The 22,316-nt window shown below is 36.3% G+C and overlaps 1 protein-coding gene across 3 annotated transcripts in view; it reads left to right on the forward strand.

Annotated features, from left to right (window-relative positions):
- CWF19L2 (CWF19 like cell cycle control factor 2) overlaps nucleotides 1–22,316 on the forward strand; it is a 145,106-nt gene that overhangs the window by 49,221 nt on the left and 73,569 nt on the right. For all 3 annotated transcript variants that reach the window (XM_025465667.3, XM_049110021.1, XM_049110022.1), the window contains exons 9-10: nucleotides 14,937–15,033; nucleotides 16,675–16,767. In XM_025465667.3, coding sequence (XP_025321452.3) covers nucleotides 14,937–15,033; nucleotides 16,675–16,767 — 190 coding nt within the window. The remainder of the gene's footprint in view (nucleotides 1–14,936; nucleotides 15,034–16,674; nucleotides 16,768–22,316) is intronic.

Raw genomic sequence — 22,316 nt, forward strand, 5'->3', positions numbered from 1 at the left:
CCTGTATATATCCTGCCAGCCCTTTCTGGCCTGCCAGGTCTCTGTGGAGAGGTCTGCTGTTACCTTCATACTCTTCCCCACAAAAGTCAGAGATCTCTTGTCTCTTGCTGCTTTAAGAATCTTCTCTTTATCTTTGGAATTTGCAAGCTTAACTATTAGGTGTCGAGGTGTTGAACGGTTTTTATTGATTTTAGGGGGGAATCTCTCTATTTCCTGGATCTGAATGCCTGTTTCCCTTCCCAGATTAGGAATGTTTTCAGCTATGATTTGTTGAAATACATATTCTGGCCCTCTGTCCCTTTCGGCCCCCTCGGGAACCCCAATGAAACGTAGGTTTTTCTTCCTCAGGGTGTCATTTATTTCCCTTAATCTATCCTCATGGTCTTTTAATTGTTTGTCTCTTTTTTTCTCAGTTTCCCTCTTTGCCCTCAACTTGTGTTCTATGTCACTCACTCGTTCTTCCACCTCGTTCACCCTTGTCATTAGGACTTCTAGTTTGGATTGCATCTCATTGAATTGATTCTTAATTTCTGCCTGATTAGATCTAAATTCTGCAGTCATGAAGTCTCCTGAGTCCTTTATGCTTTTTTCTAGACCCACCAGTAGCTGTATAATAGTGCTTCTGAATTGGCTTTCTGACATTGAATTGTAATCCAAAATTTGTAACTCTGTGGGAGAGAGGACTGTTTCTGATTCTTTCTTTTGAGGTGAGGTTTTCCTTGTAGTCATTTTGCGCAGTGCACAGTGGCCAAAAACAAGTTGTATTGGGAAAAGGAGAAAAAGAGGAGAGAAAGAAGGAAAGAAAAGAGAAAAAGAATAAAGGAAGAAAAAAAAAAGAGAAGAAAAAGAGAAAGAAAAAAAAGGGTGGGAGAATCAAACAGAAATCAAAAAGAAAAAAAAGAAAAAAAAAAAAGAAACCATGGGGCAGTATCTTCTGATTCTGTATACTCTAAGTCCCTTGACTGCCCCTGGAACTTGTCCCTCTAGCTGGTTTTCTGGGGGAGGGGCCTGTTGTGTTGATATTCAGGTGTCAGCGCTTGGGGGAGCTGCTTTCCCCCCTGCCTGGTGCAGGGCTCAGTGGGGGTGGTTTACCCTGTGCGGCCCCTGGAGGAACAACCACAGTGGCGGGGCCAGCTCTGGAGCCCTGGATTCAGCTCCCACAGTAACTTCAGAGCTCTGTGTCTGCAGGGGCTTGGATGCTCCTGGTGCAGGGCCACTGATCTGCTCAGCTCGGGGCAGGAGTGTCCTTGCTGTCCTGGGCCCTCCTGGCCTCTGCCTGTCCCGGGAGGAAGCCGGATCCTGGGCTGTGTCCCCGGCACCCTGTGCTCCTGGGCCTGCGCTGTTGGATTCGCGCTCCAGCCGCGCAGCCCCCTCTCTGCAGAGCCGCCGCCCCTGCCCATCCGAGCTGCCTCTGGGGCCGTGCAGCCCCCTACGCATGGAGCCTCTTCCTCTGCCGGAGCCCCTCTGAGCTGCTCCCAGGTCCAGCCATGCACGCGCTTCAGCCCTTTAGGGAGCTCGGCGCACTCTCCCTGGGGTGCAGGTGTCTGTTAGTGTCCCAGGGAGCCTGAGGGCATCCCCGCCCTCCTGGGGTCTTGCTCTAACTCCCTGCGAGCCCCTTTCTGTCCGGGAAGATTGGTGGAGCTCCTGCTTCTCCAGGACGGTGCTTTCCTGTCCTGGGGGCACTCACCCCGTCCTTAGCCCGGCTCCTTGCGGGGCCCCTCCCCCTTGGATGCCTTTTGTTTCTTTATTTCTTTTTCCCCATCTTCCTATCTTGATAGAAGTGTGAACACTTCTCACTGTAGCATTCCAGCTTTTCTCTCTTTAAATCTTAGGCCGAATTCGTAGAATTTCAGGATGATTTGAAGGTTATCTAGGTAATTTGGTGGGGACAGGTGACTTGGGGACCCTACTCTTTGGCCATCTTGTCCCTCCCTCCAGATGTTAGCATTTCAAAAGAAAAATATGGATACTATAATGATTGTACCTCTAATAATTAGGAAAATAGGTAGCATTTCCTGGTGTTATCTTGAACCTGTTATATAGAGGGCTGGGTTAGTAGACTAGGAAATCCCAGTTGAGGAGAAACTGATTTAGCTATAGAGCTGGGTCTTATTGGAGATAGCCAGCCATAAATGGAAAATACATGTCCAAAGGATAATGATTAGCTTATACTAGAATGATAAGCAGATTATGTTTAAAAATACCACCAAATGAATGGGACACTAAAGGAGGAGGTTTTATGCAATAATTGAATTCGGTGGTGGCAGTAGTAGGTGTCAGCATTGTGGTTTGGGGTCATGAGTCTGGTAAATTGTTTTTGTTAGCAGTTCCATCTAAAGCTGTGGATTTTAAATCACAGTGTATACCTTGCAGTGGGGAGGAAGCTGGCAAAACCTGGACTGAGCCGTGGGAGCTCCAGTCAGATGGGTTCTGGTTCAAGGTAGGGCTTTGTTCCCAGGAAACCAAAGGAAAGATCTAGTTGTATTGACTGGACATACATGCCAGGGACTAGAGAATGTCTAAGGCTGTACACATAATGTAGTTGCCTGGGCTTTACTCTAGGTACTCTGAAAGGTAGACTGTTTCTAGTCCTCACCTCCTGATGGGCTGAAACTTACTTCCTTTGATCATCAGGGTTGCCTTAACCTTTGGGCAGTCTGCAGGTCTTGACGCCTGTGACTGCAGCTGCATGTGAAACAGTCTTACACTCTATTTCACCTGGTTCTCTAATTCTTATTTGTAGGTTGTATTTAAATTGTAAGTTTCTGATAGAACTACTGTAATATAGGCACTCACTGGAAGATCTATATGTTTATAACATACATGTTAGAATGTTATACTGTATATATTTATGTAAACATATATATGTTTAAAGATTTGTTTTAATAAATATATTTTATTTATAAAATTGAAAATATTTTATATAGGCACTCACTAGAAGCTGTATATATGCTTATATGTTATATATATTTATGTAAACTATATATTTTATTTTAGAGAGAGAGCTAGCACACTTAGGTGGGGAGAGAGGCAGAGGGAGAGAATCTCAAGCAGTCTAGGGCTTGATCCCACAACCGTGAGGTCATGACCTGAGCTGAAGTCAAGAGTGAATGCTTGAGTTAAAGAGTTGGATGCTGGGTTATTTTAATGTCAGATGGTTTGAAGCTTTCCATGAATTCCATGATTGACCGGAGAAGGAAAGAGCAGTCTAGAAATTATCTACATATATGTGAAAGATGAAAAGAGTTCTGAGCCTGTATACGTTTTGTGAAGTAAGAGACCAAAGGAAGATGTGGAAGAATGCCTATTTTCAGGGACTTGAGTCAGTGAAGAATCGTGAGAAACTCTTAGTTTGTTTGAACATTATTCTGGGTATATGCTGAATTTTTTATAAAATGCTAGAATTCTGGGGAGCTTTAGAACCATGAATCTTAGAAGTATGGGAAAAAAATCATCGAACTGATTTTAGAACTAGGAGAAAATATTGTGACTCCTGAATTTTCCAGATGGGGAAACAGAAACATACGAGGTTGTAACTTGCAGAGTGTTGTGTCACTAGGGTTACTAGGTTTCGCAAATAAACAAAAGTAAGTCCCTTGCAGAATTTGCACAGACTTACACTAAAAAATTTTTTTGTTTACCTGAAATTCACATTTGATTGGGTGTCATATTTTTTATCTGGCAATTGTATGTAACACTAGCCATTTTCTGGATTTGTGACTTTTTACAAGAGATAGCATGTGTAATTATATATAAAAAACAATTATATATTTAAGTTACAAAGCTTCACAATGCATATGCTGTTCTGAACCTTGGTTTTTTTCTGCCCTATCAGTGTATCTTAAAGACCTTTTCAGGGGATCCCTGGGTGGCTCAGCGGTTTGGCACCTGCCTTTGGCCCAGGGCGCGATCCTGGAGTCCCGGGATCGAGTCCCACATCGGGCTCCCGGCATGGAGCCTGCTTTTCTCCCTCCTCCTGTGTCTCTGCCCCTCTCTCTCTCTCTCTATGTCTATCATAAATAAATAAATCTTAAAAAAAAAAGACCTTTTCACATCAGCTTGTATGTATGTAGCTTTCAAAGGCCCTTTAATATTCTGTTAAAACTTAGATAGAAGCTAGTATTCCTCCTCAGTCTCCTGTTGATGGACTTTAGGTTGTTTCTAGTTTGTTGCTCTTACAATAATGTTGCAGTGAATAGTTTTGTAATATGTGTCTTTGCACACTGATTAAATATAGCTGAAAAACTCCAAGCGTGGAATTTTATTTATGTATTTTGTTATATTAACCAAGTTTACTCTCTAACCAAACTTTTCCTTGCCAACAGTATTGCACTTTTCAATCTTTGTTGTATACCTACTTCAGAAACAGTTGTTCCTTGATTTGCATTTCTTTAAGTATTGAAGTTTGACATATTTTTAAAATGTTTGTTTACTTTTATTTTAGCTTTGCTAATTAGTCATGTGTCGTGATAACTTTTTTGAGTTCTCCATGAGACTCTTTAGTTTTCATGTAATTTATAGTGTTTTCATCGCTAGTAGAGTTGCATTTTCTTCTTGTTTCACTTTTCCTTTTTCATCCTTCCTTTCATTCATTCTTACTCTGATCAGATTTCTCATTCTTTTCCTTTGTCCTCTTTAGAGCCTACAGTTATCTTATGTAGACACAAAACATCCTCTCAAAGTGGTCAATGTGCTCAAGATCTTTAAGCTTATTATTCTTAGAAATAAAATGTGTTTGTATATAATTTTGTTTTGTGGAAAAATATTAGGTATATATTTTCAGGATGTTGAAACCTAGGAAGTATGCAGTATGAACAAAAATTAGTGTGATGTCCTTAATTTGGATTTTATGAAGTTGACATCAGGAACTAACCCATAGTTTTTAGAAACTATGAAGAGGACTTCTGAAATTTAGCAGTAATCCTGGAAAATGAGAAACAGTTGCACTTTTTTCTTTTTATAGTGTAATTGCAGATGTTATGGCAATGTGGTTGTTATTTTTGTTTTTTTTTATTTTGTAAGATTTTATTTATGTATATGACAGAGGCAAAGAGAGCATAAGCAGGGGGAGCCAAAGGCAGATGCTTAATTGATTAGTCACCCAGGTACCCCAGCAATATTTTTTTCAGAGTATTTGCTCATCATTGTAAATGCTTAGAGAAAGTAAAGAGAAGTCTTTTCTTGCTGTTTGCGGCTAGGCGGTATCTTTGCTGTGGTATTAACAAGATGAAATAATGTGTTCTTTGTGTGCTCAACGATTCATTTTAATGTCTTTGTTTGATACCTATTGCTCTTCTACGAAGTATGTTGAAGTATGTGTTAATATTGAAGATAATAGAATCAGGTGTTTGGAATTCTTGTATATTATCTAATTTATCCTTATCTACTAATAAACAATTGAATTCCTGTTAGGAAATCTCCGCCCCACCAAATGATGTAGGAGTACACATTTTATGACAATGAAAGTTGCTGCTTTTAAAGGTCTCTTGGGATTCCAGTTATCTTCTTGAAACTTGTGAACTTTGTTGGAGTTCTTCATACCTTCATTGTCCCCTTGATGGAATCTTTTAGCTTATATACTGAGAGTGACAGGAAGAGTAAAGTTCTTAAAAAAAGGGAAGAGTCAAGTAAAATGACAAAGATAGGCCTTTGGATAGAAATAATAGAGGTCTTTGGCAATTTAATCATGAATATCATCTTTGGAATATCATAGACCAAATTATGATTGTGGGTCATGAGATGGTAGAGATAGAAAGTATATGTGGGAGACACAGGTTAAGTGAATGGCCTCCTTTCTCTCTCCCTCCCTTTTTTTTTTTTATGGCACAGATACCTGAATACATTATTAATGGAAAAGAGTATTTTATTTTTTTTAAGAGTATTGATTTTAGAAGAGAGATGACAGATGCCATAATTGAGCAAAATCCCAAGGTTACTGTGGATGAACATAGAATCCAGTGTCCTCCTACAAGTAGAAGAATTAATCGGGGGTGGAAGTGTTAAGGAAGAGGAAGGTGTGGCTGTATATTGTGAACAACAGGAGAAAATTATAGAAATTCTTGATGGCTTAGGTCAGTGTTTTTCAACATATGATCCCCATAATATTGGTGTTCTTTTTACTCTGGATATGGACCACAGTGATTTTAATAGCTTCTGAAGAAAAAAAGTGATTAACAGCTTGATTCATACACAGCTCATAAAATTGAAGTGTCCCCTCATTTTTATGATTTAACTGCTATTAGCTTATTTTATCTTTACCAAAAAATATAGGTGAATTTTTAGAACAGAGTTACCTTAAAATTAGCAGTCCATGTGCATATCATATTTTCTTAAAGTAATCCTTGGAAACTGGAAGTTTGAGAAATAAGCTTTTACTCAGATTTGAAAAAGGTGTCTACTGTGACAAGGAATACAGTGACAAGGGGAGGTTATTTTTGTGCCATACATGTCCCTTGAAGCTTAAATTAGATGGCTTTGACAAATTCTTTCTACTGTTTATTTTATACTTACTGAACACACTGATTTCCTAGGTCTAGTGGTATAAAAACGGGTATGATGTCATACCCTTCAAGGAGCTCATAGTATCAAAAAGTCAGTTATATATAAGCATGTAAACAAATATAGGAGCATAAATGCCATGGACTTAAAGTTACAGGTATAGGTATAGATCCTTATAGTTTCAGTTCTTACATACAAGAAGGGATGTTTCTTCTGAGACATAATCAGGGGAATAGAATCCAGGAAATAACTTGGAGACAAGAAACAGCATGGTCTAGTTGAATATTGTGATTAGTATTTTGGAGTATTAGATGCAGTAGCTCCCTGAGGAGAGGACATATCTGGAGTCTTCGCATCTCTGAATCCTGAGAGTGCATAGCATACATTGGCCTCTCAATAATTTATGGAATGTAGTTGAATGGGAGGAAGATGAATAGGCAGGTGTTGCAGGTGTGGCTTGTGTGCTCTGTAAATGGCATACAAAGTTATGCTTATGAGTCAGACAATATTCTGTTGTGATAGGAAACAGGTATGTCCAGGATTTGAAATCAGAGTTGTATTTTAGAAAGATTCCAAGGTATTCCATAGGTTAACTTGGGAAATGGAACAGATTTGAGTCTGAAATACTGCTTAGGAGGCTATAGTTGAGAGATAAGAAGTCATGAACTGAAGGAGTGAATGAATGTAGAAGAGAGGAGGAACTTGAGTTGGCCTCCACGGCTCAGTGATGAAGCTTTTAATTCTGCTGTCCCTGAAAGGGTTTGGTTACTTCTCTGTGCACCATCCCTAGACATTCTTCTGTACGTTTGTCTTAAGTTTTTTTAATTTATGTAAGTAATCTTTACACCCAGCGTGGGGCTTGAGTTCCTGACCCGGAGGTCAAGAGTCACCTACTGAGCCAGCCCAGCAGCCCTCTTTCTTTTCTTGAAAAGATTTCACCATTGGATTTTGAACATAGTGAATGGAGTACTGGTTGGAGAATTCTTTGATTTAGTAATTGGCTCTTAGGGGCAAAAGGAACTAACCATTATTGAGTACCAGGTTATGTGTTGTGTTTGGAATTTTATTCTATTACTGCAATTACTATAATTTTATACATTATCACATTTGATCCTATAATGTAAGGGTATGTATTAATCAGTGTTTGGGTTTTATAGCCTCAGGTTAAGACACTTGCCCAATCTCATAAAGTTAGTGACAGAGTCTAGATTTGAACTCATGTCAGTCTAACTCCAGAACTCCTTTTCTCATAATCCTAGGAAGGATTTCTCATTTCAAGCCAGGTTATAATTGGCAGTTTAAAGAAACAGCTTCTAGAGCTTCATGCAAAGCTTGCATTAGGAACTCTTAGAATTTTATTAGTAGTCTGTTTTTAGGTATTTATACTTTTATTTTTATCCTTATCTATTCATAGGCATGTATCTGTTGACATATTGACACTTGGTATAGTAGTTTATTAACATCCCTAAAATCTTTCTTCTCTAAAGGAGATGAATTAATGGTTTTGGGCCTTTGACTTTTCTTCTTTTCCTCTTCCTCCTTCTCCTCCTTCTTTTTCTAAAATTTATTTATTTGAGAGAGAGAGAGAGAGAGAGCAGGAGAGCAGGAGAGACAGAGGAAGAGGGAGAGAGAATCTCAGGTAGACTCCACGCTGAGCGTGGAGCCCAGCATGGTGCTCAATCTCACAACCCTGAGATCACAACTTGAGTTGAAACCACGAGTCAGATGCTTAACTGACTGTGCCATCTAGACTTCTCTGGTGTTTATTCTATAATTCTGAATATAGGTCTATAATTCTATAAATCTGAGCTTGCATGCAAGACAGCTTATTTCCTGAATATTTGAATTCAGTGAGAAATCCTGTGTGCACATGTTATGTGTCGGGATTATAGTAAAACATCTATTGGATTAGCAAAGAAAAGTTTGGAGAAATAGTGAGGAAACCAACCCCTTATCCATTTTACCTTTCCTATGTTCTTTATTTCTCAGTTGGCTGGAGTTGAGATGAAAAATGGTTGAATTAGGAATAACTGTTGGAAAGAAAAATTTGGTCAAGTACTTAAAGATTTGGCATCAAGGAAAGGCAGAAAAATCGGAAGGAATATTAGGAAGTTTTTCACTTAGGAAGCTGGGCAGTTTAAAAGGTAGATCCAGGGGCAGGCTGACTTCATGGGGGAATAATTCCACTGATAACTTTTTCAAAAGGGCAGGAAGTATGGTTAAATTTGTTATGCCTTATACATACATGTAAAAATTTAATATTTATATAATTCCTACATAAAGAACAGGAGTAGTAGTTTTCAAAGCAGAGAATTTCGAGGAATTAATCGAATGAGAAAGAAAACAAGTTGAGGAAAGTTGTGTTGGTTAGGAAGTCCAGCTTTTTATTGAAATATGATTGGGTTGCCTGAAATTAAAATAAATTACATTTATAATACAATAAAAATTATGTGTACTTCAGAATTTAATTTGGAAAAAGTTACTAAAAAATATTTTCCATACAAAAATACAACTAACAATACAGGTAGTACCTCAACAATACAAGTAATACCTCCTACTGTTGTTCTTAATTGGTTTTTAACGTAGATTGAGTCAGAGAAAGATGTACACCATATAATATCACTCATATGTGGAATTTAGGAAACAAAACAGATGAATGTGTGGGAAGGTAATACGAAAAAGAGAAAGTGGCAAACCATAAGAGACCCTGGGGGATAGAGAACAAACTGAGGGTGGATGGAGGTAGGTAGATGGGGAGTTGGGCTAGATGGCTGATGGGCATGAAGGAGGGCACTTGTGATGAGCACTGGGTGTTGTATGTAAGTGATGCATCACTAAATTCTACTCCTGAAATCAGTATTACACTATATGTTAACTAACTAGAATTTAAATAAGAATTTGGAAGAAAAAAATAGGTCACGTCTCAAAAAAAAAGGAGGGGGGGAGTAAAGTTACTTCATAGTATCTGGCATGGGGAAGTGCTCAGTAAACATCAGTGTATCAAAAATACAAAATAAAAAGTAGATTGAAAGGACTTGAGGGGAACAAAAACATGTTCCTTTCTATTGGTGCTTCACTTGTAATATTTTAGGTTTCTTTGAGCACCAGAATGTGGTTTTTTTCTTTCCCTAATATGAAATGGTTCTTATAGAATTTTTTTGCAGATATTAATTAATGTTTTTTTAAAAATAAATCTTTTAAATTTTTATTTATTTTTTTAAAAAACTCAAATGCTACCTATTGAAAGATTTATATATATATTTTTTTGCCCAAAAAGGAATTTGCTACTTAAAAATAATTGGTTGTTAGGTCAAGTTTTGATTTAAAGGTCTATATATATAGTTTAGTATTACTGGCTCAGCATGTATGTTGAAAACTCAAGTACTTTCAGTAGAGTATGATGATATTTAGTAATTCAGAAAAATTAGGAATATCATAGATATATCCTTTATATGTGAGATTATGACAGGTTTTTCAGCTTAAAAGTTTTTTATCACTCCCCTTTGAGAATTTTTTTGAGGTATATTTATATTGAGGTATAATTGACATATATAAACTGCATATATATAAAATGTATAATTTGGTGAGTTTTAAAAAATGTATATTCTTATGAAACCTCAACCCCCCCCAAAGCTTCTGGTACCCTTTTATAATTCTTTCCACCTCTCCCCACACCTTTACAAGTCCCCTAAACTTCCACTCATCTGCTTTCTTTAATTATAAACTAGTTTACATTTTCTAGAGTTTTATATAAGTGGAATCATATGTTATGTACTCTTTTTTTGTCTGGCTTTCACTTTGTGCTTCATCTATGTCGTTGCATATAACAATAATTTATTCTTTTTTATTGGTGGGTGGGTAGTTTGGCTTTGGTAGAGAGAACACAATTTTTCCATTCACCTGTTGGTGCACATTTTGAACATTTCCAGTTTTTAGCTATTATACATAAAGCTTCTTTGAACATTCATGTATAAATCTTTGTATGGATGTATGCTGCTTTATCTCTTGAGTGAATACCTAGGAGAGGACTGGCTAGATCATATGGTAATTAAATCTTTAAATTTTAAGAAACTGTGAAATAGTTTTACCGAGTTGTATCATTTTACATTCCCATTAGCAGTGTGTAAGACTTGCAGTTCCTTTACATCCTTGCAAAAACTTAGAATGGTCAATTTTTGTTATTCTTGGAAATGTGTAGCAGTATCTCATGGTTTTAATTTGCATTTTCCTAATGGCAAGTGATATTGAGCATCTCTTTATGTGCTTATTTCCATCCAGATATCTTTTTGTAAGGTGTTCAGAATGTTTAGTGATTTTGCATCTCTCATTTCTTTATTGGTAATTTTTATCTTTTTCCCCCCTAATTAGTTCAACTAGAGGTTTACCAATTTCATTGATTGTCCTAAACAGATTTGGTTTCATTGCATTTCTTTATTGTTTTTCTGTTTTTTAATTTATTCCCACTCTGATTTTTATTATTTCTTGCATTCTGCTTACTTGGGTTTGAGTTGCTCTTCTTTTTCTACTTAACTTGTAAACTGAGATTATTGATTTGAGATCTTTCTTATATTAGAAATAAGCATTTAGAGCTAGCTATAAGTTTCTCCGTAAGTAATACTTTGGTAGCATCCTGTAAATTCTGATATATTATGTTTATATTTTTATTTGATTTGAAATACTTTTAAATTTCTCTTTGATTTCGTTCTTGACCATGGGTTATTTGCAGATATGCTATTTAGTTTCCAAATAGTTGAGGATTTTCCAGAGATCTTTGTTAATAATATCACGGGATTTAGAGAACATAGTTTGTATGACTTAAATCCCTTTAAGTTTATGGACACTTGTATAGCTCAGAATATGGTCTGTCTTGGTTAAGTGTTCCTATGTACTAGGAAAGAATGTATTCTGTTGTTGAGTAGAATATTCTCTGATTGTTCACTAGGTCATGTTAGTTGTTAGTGTTATTCAAGTCTTGCATATCCTTGAAGAATTTATTTATTCCATCAAATATTGAGAGTGGAGTCTTGAAATCGACAACTATAATTGTAAATTAGTCTGTTTCTCTTTGCAATTTTATCAGTTTTTGTTTTATGTATTTTGAAGCCCTCATTATGTGCATAAACATTTAGGGATTTTTCTGTACTCTTGATGGATTCACTTTTTCATATGAAATGAAAAAGCTTTCTTTGTTCCTGGTAATATTTATTGCTCTGTAATATAATTTGTTTGATTTTAAAGAAGCCACTTCACCTTTCTTTTGACTAGTGTTACAACAGTATATCTTTTTCCACCCTTTTATATTTAACATATTTGTGTTTTTATAGTATGTTTCTTGTTGTTGAGTTTTGCTCTTTTACCTGACAGTTTTACCTTTTATTTCAGATGGTTAAATCATTTATATATAATGTAATATAATAAGGTTTAAATCTGTAATTTTGATATTTCTTCTCTGTTTATACTATCTGTTCTTTGTTCTCTTTTTCCTCTTTATCTGACTTATTTTAGATTGCATATTTTTATGATTCTATTTCTTATAATTTTTTTGGGTGTTATTTTTGTCGTTTCTTTATATTTGATAGTATACATCTTTAACTTGTCCAATTTTAGGTGGTGTTATACCATTGCGGTATGGTATAAGAACTTTACAATAGTTTTTTTTTTTTAATTTTTATTTATTTACTTATGATAGTCACAGAGAGAGAGAGAGAGGCAGAGACACAGGCAGAGGGAGAAGCAGGCTCCATGCACCGGGAGCCCGATGTGGGATTCGATCCCGGGTCTCCAGGATCGCGCCCTGGGCCAAAGGCAGGCGCCAAACCGCTGCGCCACCCAGGGATCCCTTTTTTTTTTTTTTTTTTTACAATAGTTTTTATTTACACTTACCCCTCTTGTCCTTTCTGTTAGCATTGTCATACATTTCACTTACCCTCGTCATAAACCTCTCACTTATTATTTTGTTTAAATAGTTATTTTAAGGAAATTTGTGTAATAAAAAGTATTATACATTTACTCTTATCATCATTTCTGTTGCTCTTCTTTCCTTTGGATTGATCCACATTTCAGTCTGGTATAATTTTTCTTCTGCCTTTTATTTAACATTCTTTCAACTTTGTTTCTGAAAGGGGCTTCATTTTGTGTTACATTTGAAAGATACCTTCACTTGATATAGAATTCTCGGTTGACGATTTAAAGTATCTTAGAGGTATTGCTGTTCTCTTCTTGCTTGGATTGTTTCTGATGAGAAATCTGCTGTAACATTTACCTGTTTCTGTTTGCTTAAGTGTGTCTTTTTCTCTCCACTATGGCTGCTTTAAAAGTGTTCTCTTTATTACTAGCTTTGAGCAATTTGATTATGATGTGCCCTGATGTGGGGTTGTTTTTTTTTGTTTTGTTTTGCTTTTTTGTTTTTTTATAGTTCTTTTTGGGCTTAGGATTTCCTGAGATTCTTGGTTCTGTAAGTTTTTAAATTTTTAGTAAATCTGGAAAATTGGCCTTTGTATATTCTGTCTCCCATTTGTTTCTTTCAGGGTCTCCAATGACATGAACAGAAGGGTATTTAAGGTTGTCTCATAGCTCTGAAGCTCTTTTTATTTTTTAAAATTCTTTTCTTCTCTTGTTTCATTTTGCTGCATGGGTTTTAAGATTTCAAGTTCACAAATTTTTTTGCAGTTTAATCTTTCATGAACCCTATCTACTATATTTTTTATCTCAGACATTGTAGTTTTCAACTATAGAAGCTCAATTCTGATCTATTTTATATCTTAGTTTATAATTTTTTAAACATATAAATACCGTTAAAATAATAACTTAATTTTCTTATCTGTAGTTTCTTACATCTGAGTCATTTTGGGGTTGATTTTGATTGATAGCTTTTTCTCCTAATTGTGGGTCTTACTTTTATATGTCTTTGCATGTCTGGTAATCTTTGATTGAATACCAGATATTATGAATTTTACCTTGTTGATTGCTGAATATTTTTGAATTCTTGTAAATATTCTTGAGCTTTGTGACATAGTTAAATGAATTGGAAACTATTTGTTCCTTTAGACTTCCAGTAATGAAGTATGGCCCCTAATACTCTACCCAGTGTTTTCTGATTTGTGAGTTTTCCATTCCTGAAATACTGAATACTGTTCCTCTGCTCTTTGGAATGATGGTTTCTCTGACTACAGGTAGTTTCTTGCTGAATACTCAAGGGGAATGCTCCACACTTTGCTGTAATTTTTTCGCTTTCCAGCTTTCTTTCTCCTTTCTCTGGCTGATTTGGAGTTCTAGCTATGTCTCATTCACTAAGGAGTCCTTCAGGTGCGGCCGGCATTCCCCTTCCCTGCCATTATCTTTCATAAAGAAGTAACTGAGACAACTTTTTTATGCCAGGACTCTAACCCTAGCTGGAAATTTCTCGTCTTCACCGAGTATAGGTTTGGGACATGATCTTAGTTATAAATTAGTTTATGTTGTTTGACTTATTCAGGGTTTATTTTGCAAAAAGGACGCATGGTCATTGTTTTTATTCTTTGAATGTGGTTATTTATTTATTTATTTATTTATTTAAATATTATTTTTAAAATTATTTATTTATTGGAGAGAGAGTGCGTGTGCTGGAGAGCAAGCTAGAGAGTGAGAGAGTACAAGCAGGGGGAGGGGCAGCGGGAGAGGGAGAAGCAGGCTCCCCACTGAGCAGGGAGCCTGATGCCACCAATGCACCGATGCCAATGCTATACTCCATCCCAGGACCCTGGGATCATGACCTGAGCCAAAGGCAGACTCTTAACTGACTGAGCCGCCCAGGTGCCCTTTGAATGCAGTTAAATAGTCATTTCCTAGTTATAGTTTCTTAGCTTATCCGTAATTTAATCACACCAAATAAGAATTACCCCTGCCATGTAGAATTATGCCCTGATTCTAGTGTTTTAATTTTCTCTTGTTTCCTTTTTAAAAATGATTATGGAAATATTAGTAAAGAATAGTGACATTATTATTTATCTCATTGTTGCTGGAACTTTGATCAGTTATTATTATAACTGCCACAGGCCATTGTGACATTGTAACAGAGAACTTTAAACTGTTGATTTTTGGTGAAATACTGAAATTTTGTTTTTTTTGTTTGTTTTGCTAAAGAATTTTGTTGACGTCAATGAAAATAACATTTGGGTCTTCATGTTGTTACTTGAATGTTCCTATATTTCATATGCTTTTTTTTTTTAAATTTATTTATTTATTTATGATAGTCACACAGAGAGAGAGAGAGGCAGAGACACAGGCAGAAGGAGAGGCAGAGACACAGGCAGAGGGAGAGGCAGGCTCCATGCACCGGGAGCCTGACGTGGGATTCGATCCCGGGTCTCCAGGATCGCGCCCTGGGCCAAAGGCAGGCGCTAAACCGCTGCGCCACCCAGGGATCCCTCATATGCTTTTAATCTGTGTTGTTCAAACAGAGGTGGTCCTGAGGATGATTCCAGCCACATCTTGAGTATTGATGAGAAGAATAAATTGGGAGCCAGGATTATCAAGGCAGAGATGATGGGAAATATGGTAAGTCTTCTGTGTTGTTCTTAGGAGAATAGACATTAACTCTTTAACTCTTACAAGTAATTTTGGGAGTTTCTTTGCAATGTGGATGTAGCACAGTTTGAAAATAACTGCTGTTTATTTATTCTTTAAAGAAATTCTTGAATATTTCTAAAAACAGTTCTGTCTACTTCTAAATAAAATGTCTTGTCAGATTTTTGAAATTTAAGATCATAGGGAACAAAATGTTTTTAAAATTTCCTTTCTACTTTGGACTTCTAGCATAGCTTATTTGAAGGAGATAAAGGTGGCATTGTCTTCTTTCCCTGTTTTAGTTACATATTATTAAGAGTGTGAATTTCTTTCTTAGATTTCTTTACTTAGGAATCTCACAAATGAGCTTCTAAAAAAGATGGTTAATTCACTTGTCCAAATTGTAATGGAGTATGTTTATGCCTGATAAGCATTAGATTTTTGTATAAGTTAGTTCATTTAGTTTTCATAATAGTGTTATGATTTAAGACTGATTTACCTCAGAATTTAAAAAAAATGGGGATGATTTGGTGAGAGCTACACCCATATATATTTATTGATTACTTATGTATTATAGTGTCACATTTCTGATGTACTAGTACATGTTACATTATGCATGGTGGGATAGGAAAGCCAGACAGCTTTGCATGTCTTGACAGTAGATTCCCTCATGGTCATATGAATGTATTCATCTCAGACCCAAATATCAGTGATCTTTAAGTGGTTTCCCTTTTGTTGTACTATCAGTGTGACACTATTCAGTAGAATAAAAGGTGGTCGAACAAGATGCTTCTATTTTTGTTAGTTTGTGTGTCTAATACAAGGCTTATCTTGCTCTTTCTCTTTGAATCTGGTCTTTGGAAACACTGAACTTCAGCCCACCCCAGAAATTGGTAAGAGAGGCCAAACTACCACCAACAATAATAATAGCAGGAAATAAGTTTGAGTTTTGAGAGCACAAAGGAATTAGTTTAAAATAGTGAAAGAGAGGTCCTAACCAAATTAGGAAGCTAATTTATGTTAAAAGAAGTGTTCCTTTGGTCATGAACCATTGTGGTAGAGAATACTATTCTTTGCTTGTCATGTAATTCTATTTGTTTAATTTGTTTCTTTGTGTGTCAGTTGTTTTATATAAATTTTTATAGACTTTCTAGAGTAAAAATGAGATATATTTAGAGTTCTAATTTAAATTTCTCAATAATAAAGAAGGTAATATTTAAATCTTGTTAAGGCTTTCTTGTTACAGTAACTGAATTTTTGAGTATTGAATGTTTATAGTATCCAGAGAATTAGAAAAAAGTCGTTCTTGAGGTTGTATATTTTCTTCATGCCCCTGTCTCTCCTCTAGAATATATGTCCTTGTAATTATTTACCTTCAAAGCATAAACAAATACCATGGGTATTTGAGAAGTGTGTAACTGAGATAAATTCATTAAAAAGCAATTTACTAGTCTCTGAGTTGGTGGTTGAATTCAGGCTTTGGCTACCTCAGTGTTCACTAGGCTATTTTCCCTTCTGTTGTTTAAATTTGAAGTACTCTACACTGAGGAATTAAGCTATATATGACACCTATTTTTCTTGTTTTTCTCTTTTTTTGTTGTTGTTGGTTTTTTTTTTTTTTTCACTTTGAAGGAATTAGCAGAACGACTTAAAGCTCAACTTGAAAAGGCAAATAAATTCAAAGAAACTATAACACAGATATCAGCAAAAAAATCTGGGGTAGAGGTAAGTGATGAAAGTTTGTAGGTATATAATGACCTTGTATAATACTACTACTTGGCAGTGGTAATATTTTAATGTAAAATGTCTCTATATCTGTGTTGGTGTATTTATATGTATTTGCTTGTTTTTAAAATTTATTTTTGTATATATTCTCTCATGTTCCACCAGTGTGTTCTAGTGGAAAAAAGCTTAAGCCAGAGAGACCCTATTTTATTTTGGACTCTACCATTTACTGATACTTTGACTTCATAGAATACACTCTGGTCCTTAAATTCTTCCCCTAAAGAATGAGAAACTTCAATTTGGTATCTGTTTCATAAAAAAACAAAATATTTTGTTCCAGGATTCATGCATCCATCTATTAGTGAGCAGGATGGATAAAAATGCCTGCCTGCATGGAGTTTCATTTGGGTCGGGAGAGACAGCACACATTAAACATAATAAATTCTGTAGCATATTAGAAAGTTAGACACCCAGTGGAAGGCTAGTGGGATCTTGAGTGCCCTGTGGCTTTGAGTACACAAACTTATTATGGTTGAAAAAGTGACAAAAAAAAAAAAAAGTGACAAGATTTGAAGTGAAACAGTGGATCCTTGTATCTGGGTGAAGAGCAATCGGGGCATGAGGAGCAGAGAGTTCTCAAAGATTGGAAAAGCAGGGAGCCTATTGTTGCTGGAGGGGAATGGTTGGAAGACAGGGAAGTTAGAAGATCCAGGTTAGAGAGGCCATGGGAGGCCTGATCATGTGAAGCTTGAAAGTCAGGATGAGGAAGTGTGTTTTTATTCTGAATGAGGTGGCATTAAAGGGTTTCCAGGAGAAGATATATTTTACAGGATTATCCTGGCTTCTTTGTTAAGAGTAAATTGAAGAAGCATGAGAGTAGAAGCTGGAATGTAGAAAGGTTCTGGCAATAATCACACAAAGAATAGTAATGGCTTTGACCAAGATAGTAGCCTAGGAGATGGTTAGAAGTGGTTAGATTCTTATATGCATAAATGTTTCCTGTGTATAGTTTGAAAGGAGAGTAGAGAGGATTTTTATAATGGTTTAGATGAGAGGGGTGTATGAAATACAGAGGGGAGGCAAAATGACTTCAAAGTTTTAAAGCCTGAGCAGCTGGAAGAATAGAGTGGCTGTTCTTGGAGGTGTAGAAAGAAGAGGGGAGTATGTTTTTGGGAAAAAAGTAGTAGTTCTATTTTTAGATATGTTGGATTTGGATGTCTTTTTTTTAAATTATTTTTTAAATTTTAAAAATATTTTTAAATTTTATTCACTCATAAGAGACACACACAGAGAGGCAGAGACATTCGCAGAGGGAGAAGGAGCTCCCCGCAGGGAGCCTGATGCGGGACTCAATCCCAGGACCTCAGGATCATGCCCTGAGCCGAAGGCAGATGCTCAACCACTGAGCCACCCAGGTGCCCCTGGATGTCTTTTAGATGTGGAACAAATAGAAATGTAAGGGAGACAGGTTGATGTTGGAAATTAGGGAATTCTGAACTGGAATTGGAGAGCTCTTGACATTTGACATGGTATTTAACTCCATTATAATCACATGAAATCAGTGCAGGAGTTAAATGTAGATAGGAAAAGTTGAAGGGCTGAAATGGGTGTATTACAGTGTTGAGAGGATTATAATGAGATTTATAACTAATTTTAAAGGATTGCTCTCAAAGATTAATATGTATAATTTAATATCTGTATGTGAGGAGATGAGAATATATGAAGTCAAGTTCCATAGGGTATTCTTCAAGCTAGTATTATTGATGATTTAGATCATAGTAGAGACTATGTTTGTAAAATTGGCTGTTTTTACTACGTTGTACCAACTCCTATTTTAAAAAAGTGGTTAACTTAGGTGTCCATTGATAGATGAATAGATAAAGAAGATGTGGTAATGTATACAAGTGGAATATTACTCACCCATCAAAAATGAAATCTTGCCATTTGCAATGATGTGGATGGAACTGGAGGGTATTATACTGAGATAAGTCAGTCAGAGAAAGACAATTATCATATGCTCTCACTTGTGGAATTTAAGAAATGAAACAAAAGATCAGAGGGGAAGAGAGGAAAAAATAAGATGAAATCAGAGAGGGAGACAAACCATAAGAGACTCTTAACTCTAGGAAACAAACTGAGAGTTACTGGAGAGGAGGGGGATGGAGGGATGGGGTACCTAGGTGATGAGCATTAAGGAGGTCACATGATGTGATGAGCACTTGGGTGTTGTATGCAACTGATGAATTACTGACCTGAAACCAATAATATATTATATATTAATTAATTGAATTAAAAAAATTAAAAAGTGGTTCACTTAACATTTCTTACACAGATTAAGGAGTTGAAAGTAAGACACTGCAAGTAGAGTTACAAAGTAGGGACTTACAGAGGAAGTTGGACCCAGGGGCACTGTATGGTTGGTCTTATGCACTTCAGCCATACTTAGGTTTTTAAGGTCCTTGTGATCATAGAACTTTTATACTCTTAACACTTCTGTGTGGTCTCTTTGTGCTAACTCTGTTAAATCCCAGATCCTCCTATGATGTGACCTTCCATAGATGCGCCCCATTTTCCAGCCTCACTTCCAAGGCCCTCATATAACGTATATGTCACTCTGACATTTACATGTGCTACTAATTTTCTGTGCCAGAGATCACCCTCTTGAAGTTTGTCCACTTTTCAATTTGTCTTTACTTCCTTCTGAAGCCTTTTTTTTCATTCTCTCAAAAAATTGTGACCTATTCTTATTTTGAGACTTAAGGCCCGTAAAGTATTCTCTGTGGCATTTATCTTTTCAGGTGATATATATTTGTATTCTAGTCGTCAGCCTGTAATCTATACCTGTTTCTTTCCCAACACTTGTCACTTTATACAAAAGGGTTCTAAAGCTGTGACTGGACTTCAGGGGATTCTTGAAATTGAAAGCAATTCAACTGAAAAAACTAAAGCAGATCTTCTTTTAAATAACTTTTTTTCCTGTTGTTTTAAGGATATCCTAAAGTAACTGTATCTCCTCTCTTGAGCAAATAAGTTTATAATATTACTAATATCTGTGATTTTTAGATCCTCCTAGCTTCTGAGCAGTGAACCACATAACCCAGTGGAGCAGGATTCAAAGTCGTATTCAAAGTAGTACACAAAATTGACTTTCTGTTTGTAAACTCTTCAGGAAACTGAATAGCCTTGAAGCTTCATATAGAAAGATTTTTATTCTAAGGATTTTTTGACCACAAAGAAAACTTTATCTTCTCTGCAGAGACTGTACACTTGCACATTTTGTTCAAGCCTTACCAGACATACATGCAAAACCTACACACAACTCTGATAGAATTCTCTGCTGCCAGTAAAGTCATTTATTCTCCCAAGGCCAGGGCCTTGACTCAACTGCCTTTCAGAGTACTTTTGTTGAGAAATGAGAATAGAATGCAGAGTTGTTTCCTACTTCACAGAAATTTCCTGACTTATTAGAGGAAAATCCTGAGATGTTTCTTATAAAAATTTTGTGCTTTGGGAGAAAATCTCATTCATAGAACAGTTGAATGAAGAGGAGAGCTTTCATTGCATAGTTTGTGTTAGAAATGCTAGGCTGTATGAACAAGGTAAATCTCATGATTCAGCAATCTATGAATATTGTTTTGGCTCTAGTGAACAGCCATCAGCACTTGTAATTATTAGTTTGCTTATTTTCCTTCCTTTTTAGAGAGTGAAGTATTCAGTATTTAGGACAAGGGCTGTTTCTCTCAGTTCATATGTTGTGCCTGGAGTAACACATGGCATATTGTAGACAACCCCAAGAAACACTTGAAGTATGTGTTATACAAGTGCCTTCAATTAATTTTATCACTGAGAGTTTTCTACTTAAAAATGATCTGTGAACCTCAGAATCCTCTGGTCTGGCCTTCCCACAAGTACACTTTAATACCTTATTGAAATAGTAACACTACTGCATAGTATATCCATCACACTAGTGCTTGGACACTGAGTGATAAGCTATGGAAGATGACCAGTTCTCTATCAGGACAGGTCGAATCCTAATCCTCTAATGTAATAGATCCTCGTCTGCATTTTGTAACTTCTCCCTCTTAATGATCCTTCAGTGGAATCACATTGTCGACACATTTAATCTAAGGGAATTCAGCTCTACACTTTGTTTTTTACAATAGTGCACCCAAATCAGTTTACCATTCATGGTGGATAATGAAGTAGTCATTGCGTGATGGTTCAAGGGCTGTAAAATTCTTTTTGCGTGGCTGGCAAAAAAAGAGAAAAAAATTTTTACAGTTCCTGGACAGCTCTGCGGAAGGTTTCATAGACATTCTCCTGAAAGAAACTGAGGAATTAATGGAATTAATTAGAGGGCCTCGGAGAAACATTAACTAATGAATAATTGAAACAAACTCATCTGTGGCATTTTGTATATAAAGTCAGGTACTTGATTGGTGGTGATGTAAAATATTTCCAATTGTAGTTTGACCATACTTGACCTTCACACTGTGTTTTGACTCGGATTCTTGAATACATGGTGAGTTTACTGTAACACAATTGCTGTGATTCCCATACTATAGGTACACCTACACTGTTTTCCTGTGTTTGGCATTCCAGTCTCTGCAACTGATCCTCATAAACACAGTAAAAGAGAAAAAAATTTAATTACAAGATTGAAATGGCTGTTGTGTTGATGCCTTGCCTTTCATTTTTAAGTGGTGAGGTTTGACCTTCATTCAGCAAATACTTTTCAGTTCCTTTGTAGAAATCACATGTATTCTCAGTTTTCTAAATTGAGTATTTTAAATCTAAAATAAACATTGTAGCCTTGCATTTATTCCACTGTTCACCAGTTGCATCACCATGGGTATACTTTACTTGGTAGTTCAGTCTTTCCTGCCACAGAGATCTTCTCCTCCTTTAGTCATTTTCCTGGCCAAGCAAAACAGGTCTGGGATGTACCTATTTTGTATATAATTCTCCTTCTTTTATTCCCTTCCCTAAATTATCTGATTTCTGTGGTCTACAATTAGAAGTATTTTCTATGCATTACTTATTTCTTTAAATAGACTCTTTCTTTCTTTCTTTTTTTTTTTTTTTGAAAGATTTTATTTATTTATTCATGAGAGACACACAGAGAGAGGCAGAGACACAGGCAGAGGGAGAAGCAGGGTTCCCAGCGGGGAGCCCGATGCGAGACTCGATCCTAGTACTCCAGGATCACGACCTGAGCCAAAGGCAGATGCTCAACCACTGAGCTATCCAGGCATCCCTAAGTAGACTATTTCTAAAGAGTAAATATTTTAAGCTAAATTAAAGCCAAACAATTTCATAGATGATACGTAAATACACATTTTATAGTAACATAGACTCTTAGATCTGTTCACTCTTGCATCTTGTATCAAATTCCTCATGAAATAGTGTTGGCATTACCTGCTAAATATCTCTTAAATCTGCTGTTTTCTTTTCTTATCTACTTTATAAGTGTCAGTTCTTTGCCATCATCATCTGGACCTCTGCCTCACTTTCCCTCCAGGCTCATTGCCTTTGCACAAATCATTTCC

This window comes from Canis lupus, chromosome 5, assembly GCF_003254725.2.
Source record: "Canis lupus dingo isolate Sandy chromosome 5, ASM325472v2, whole genome shotgun sequence".
NCBI lineage: Eukaryota > Metazoa > Chordata > Mammalia > Carnivora > Canidae > Canis > Canis lupus.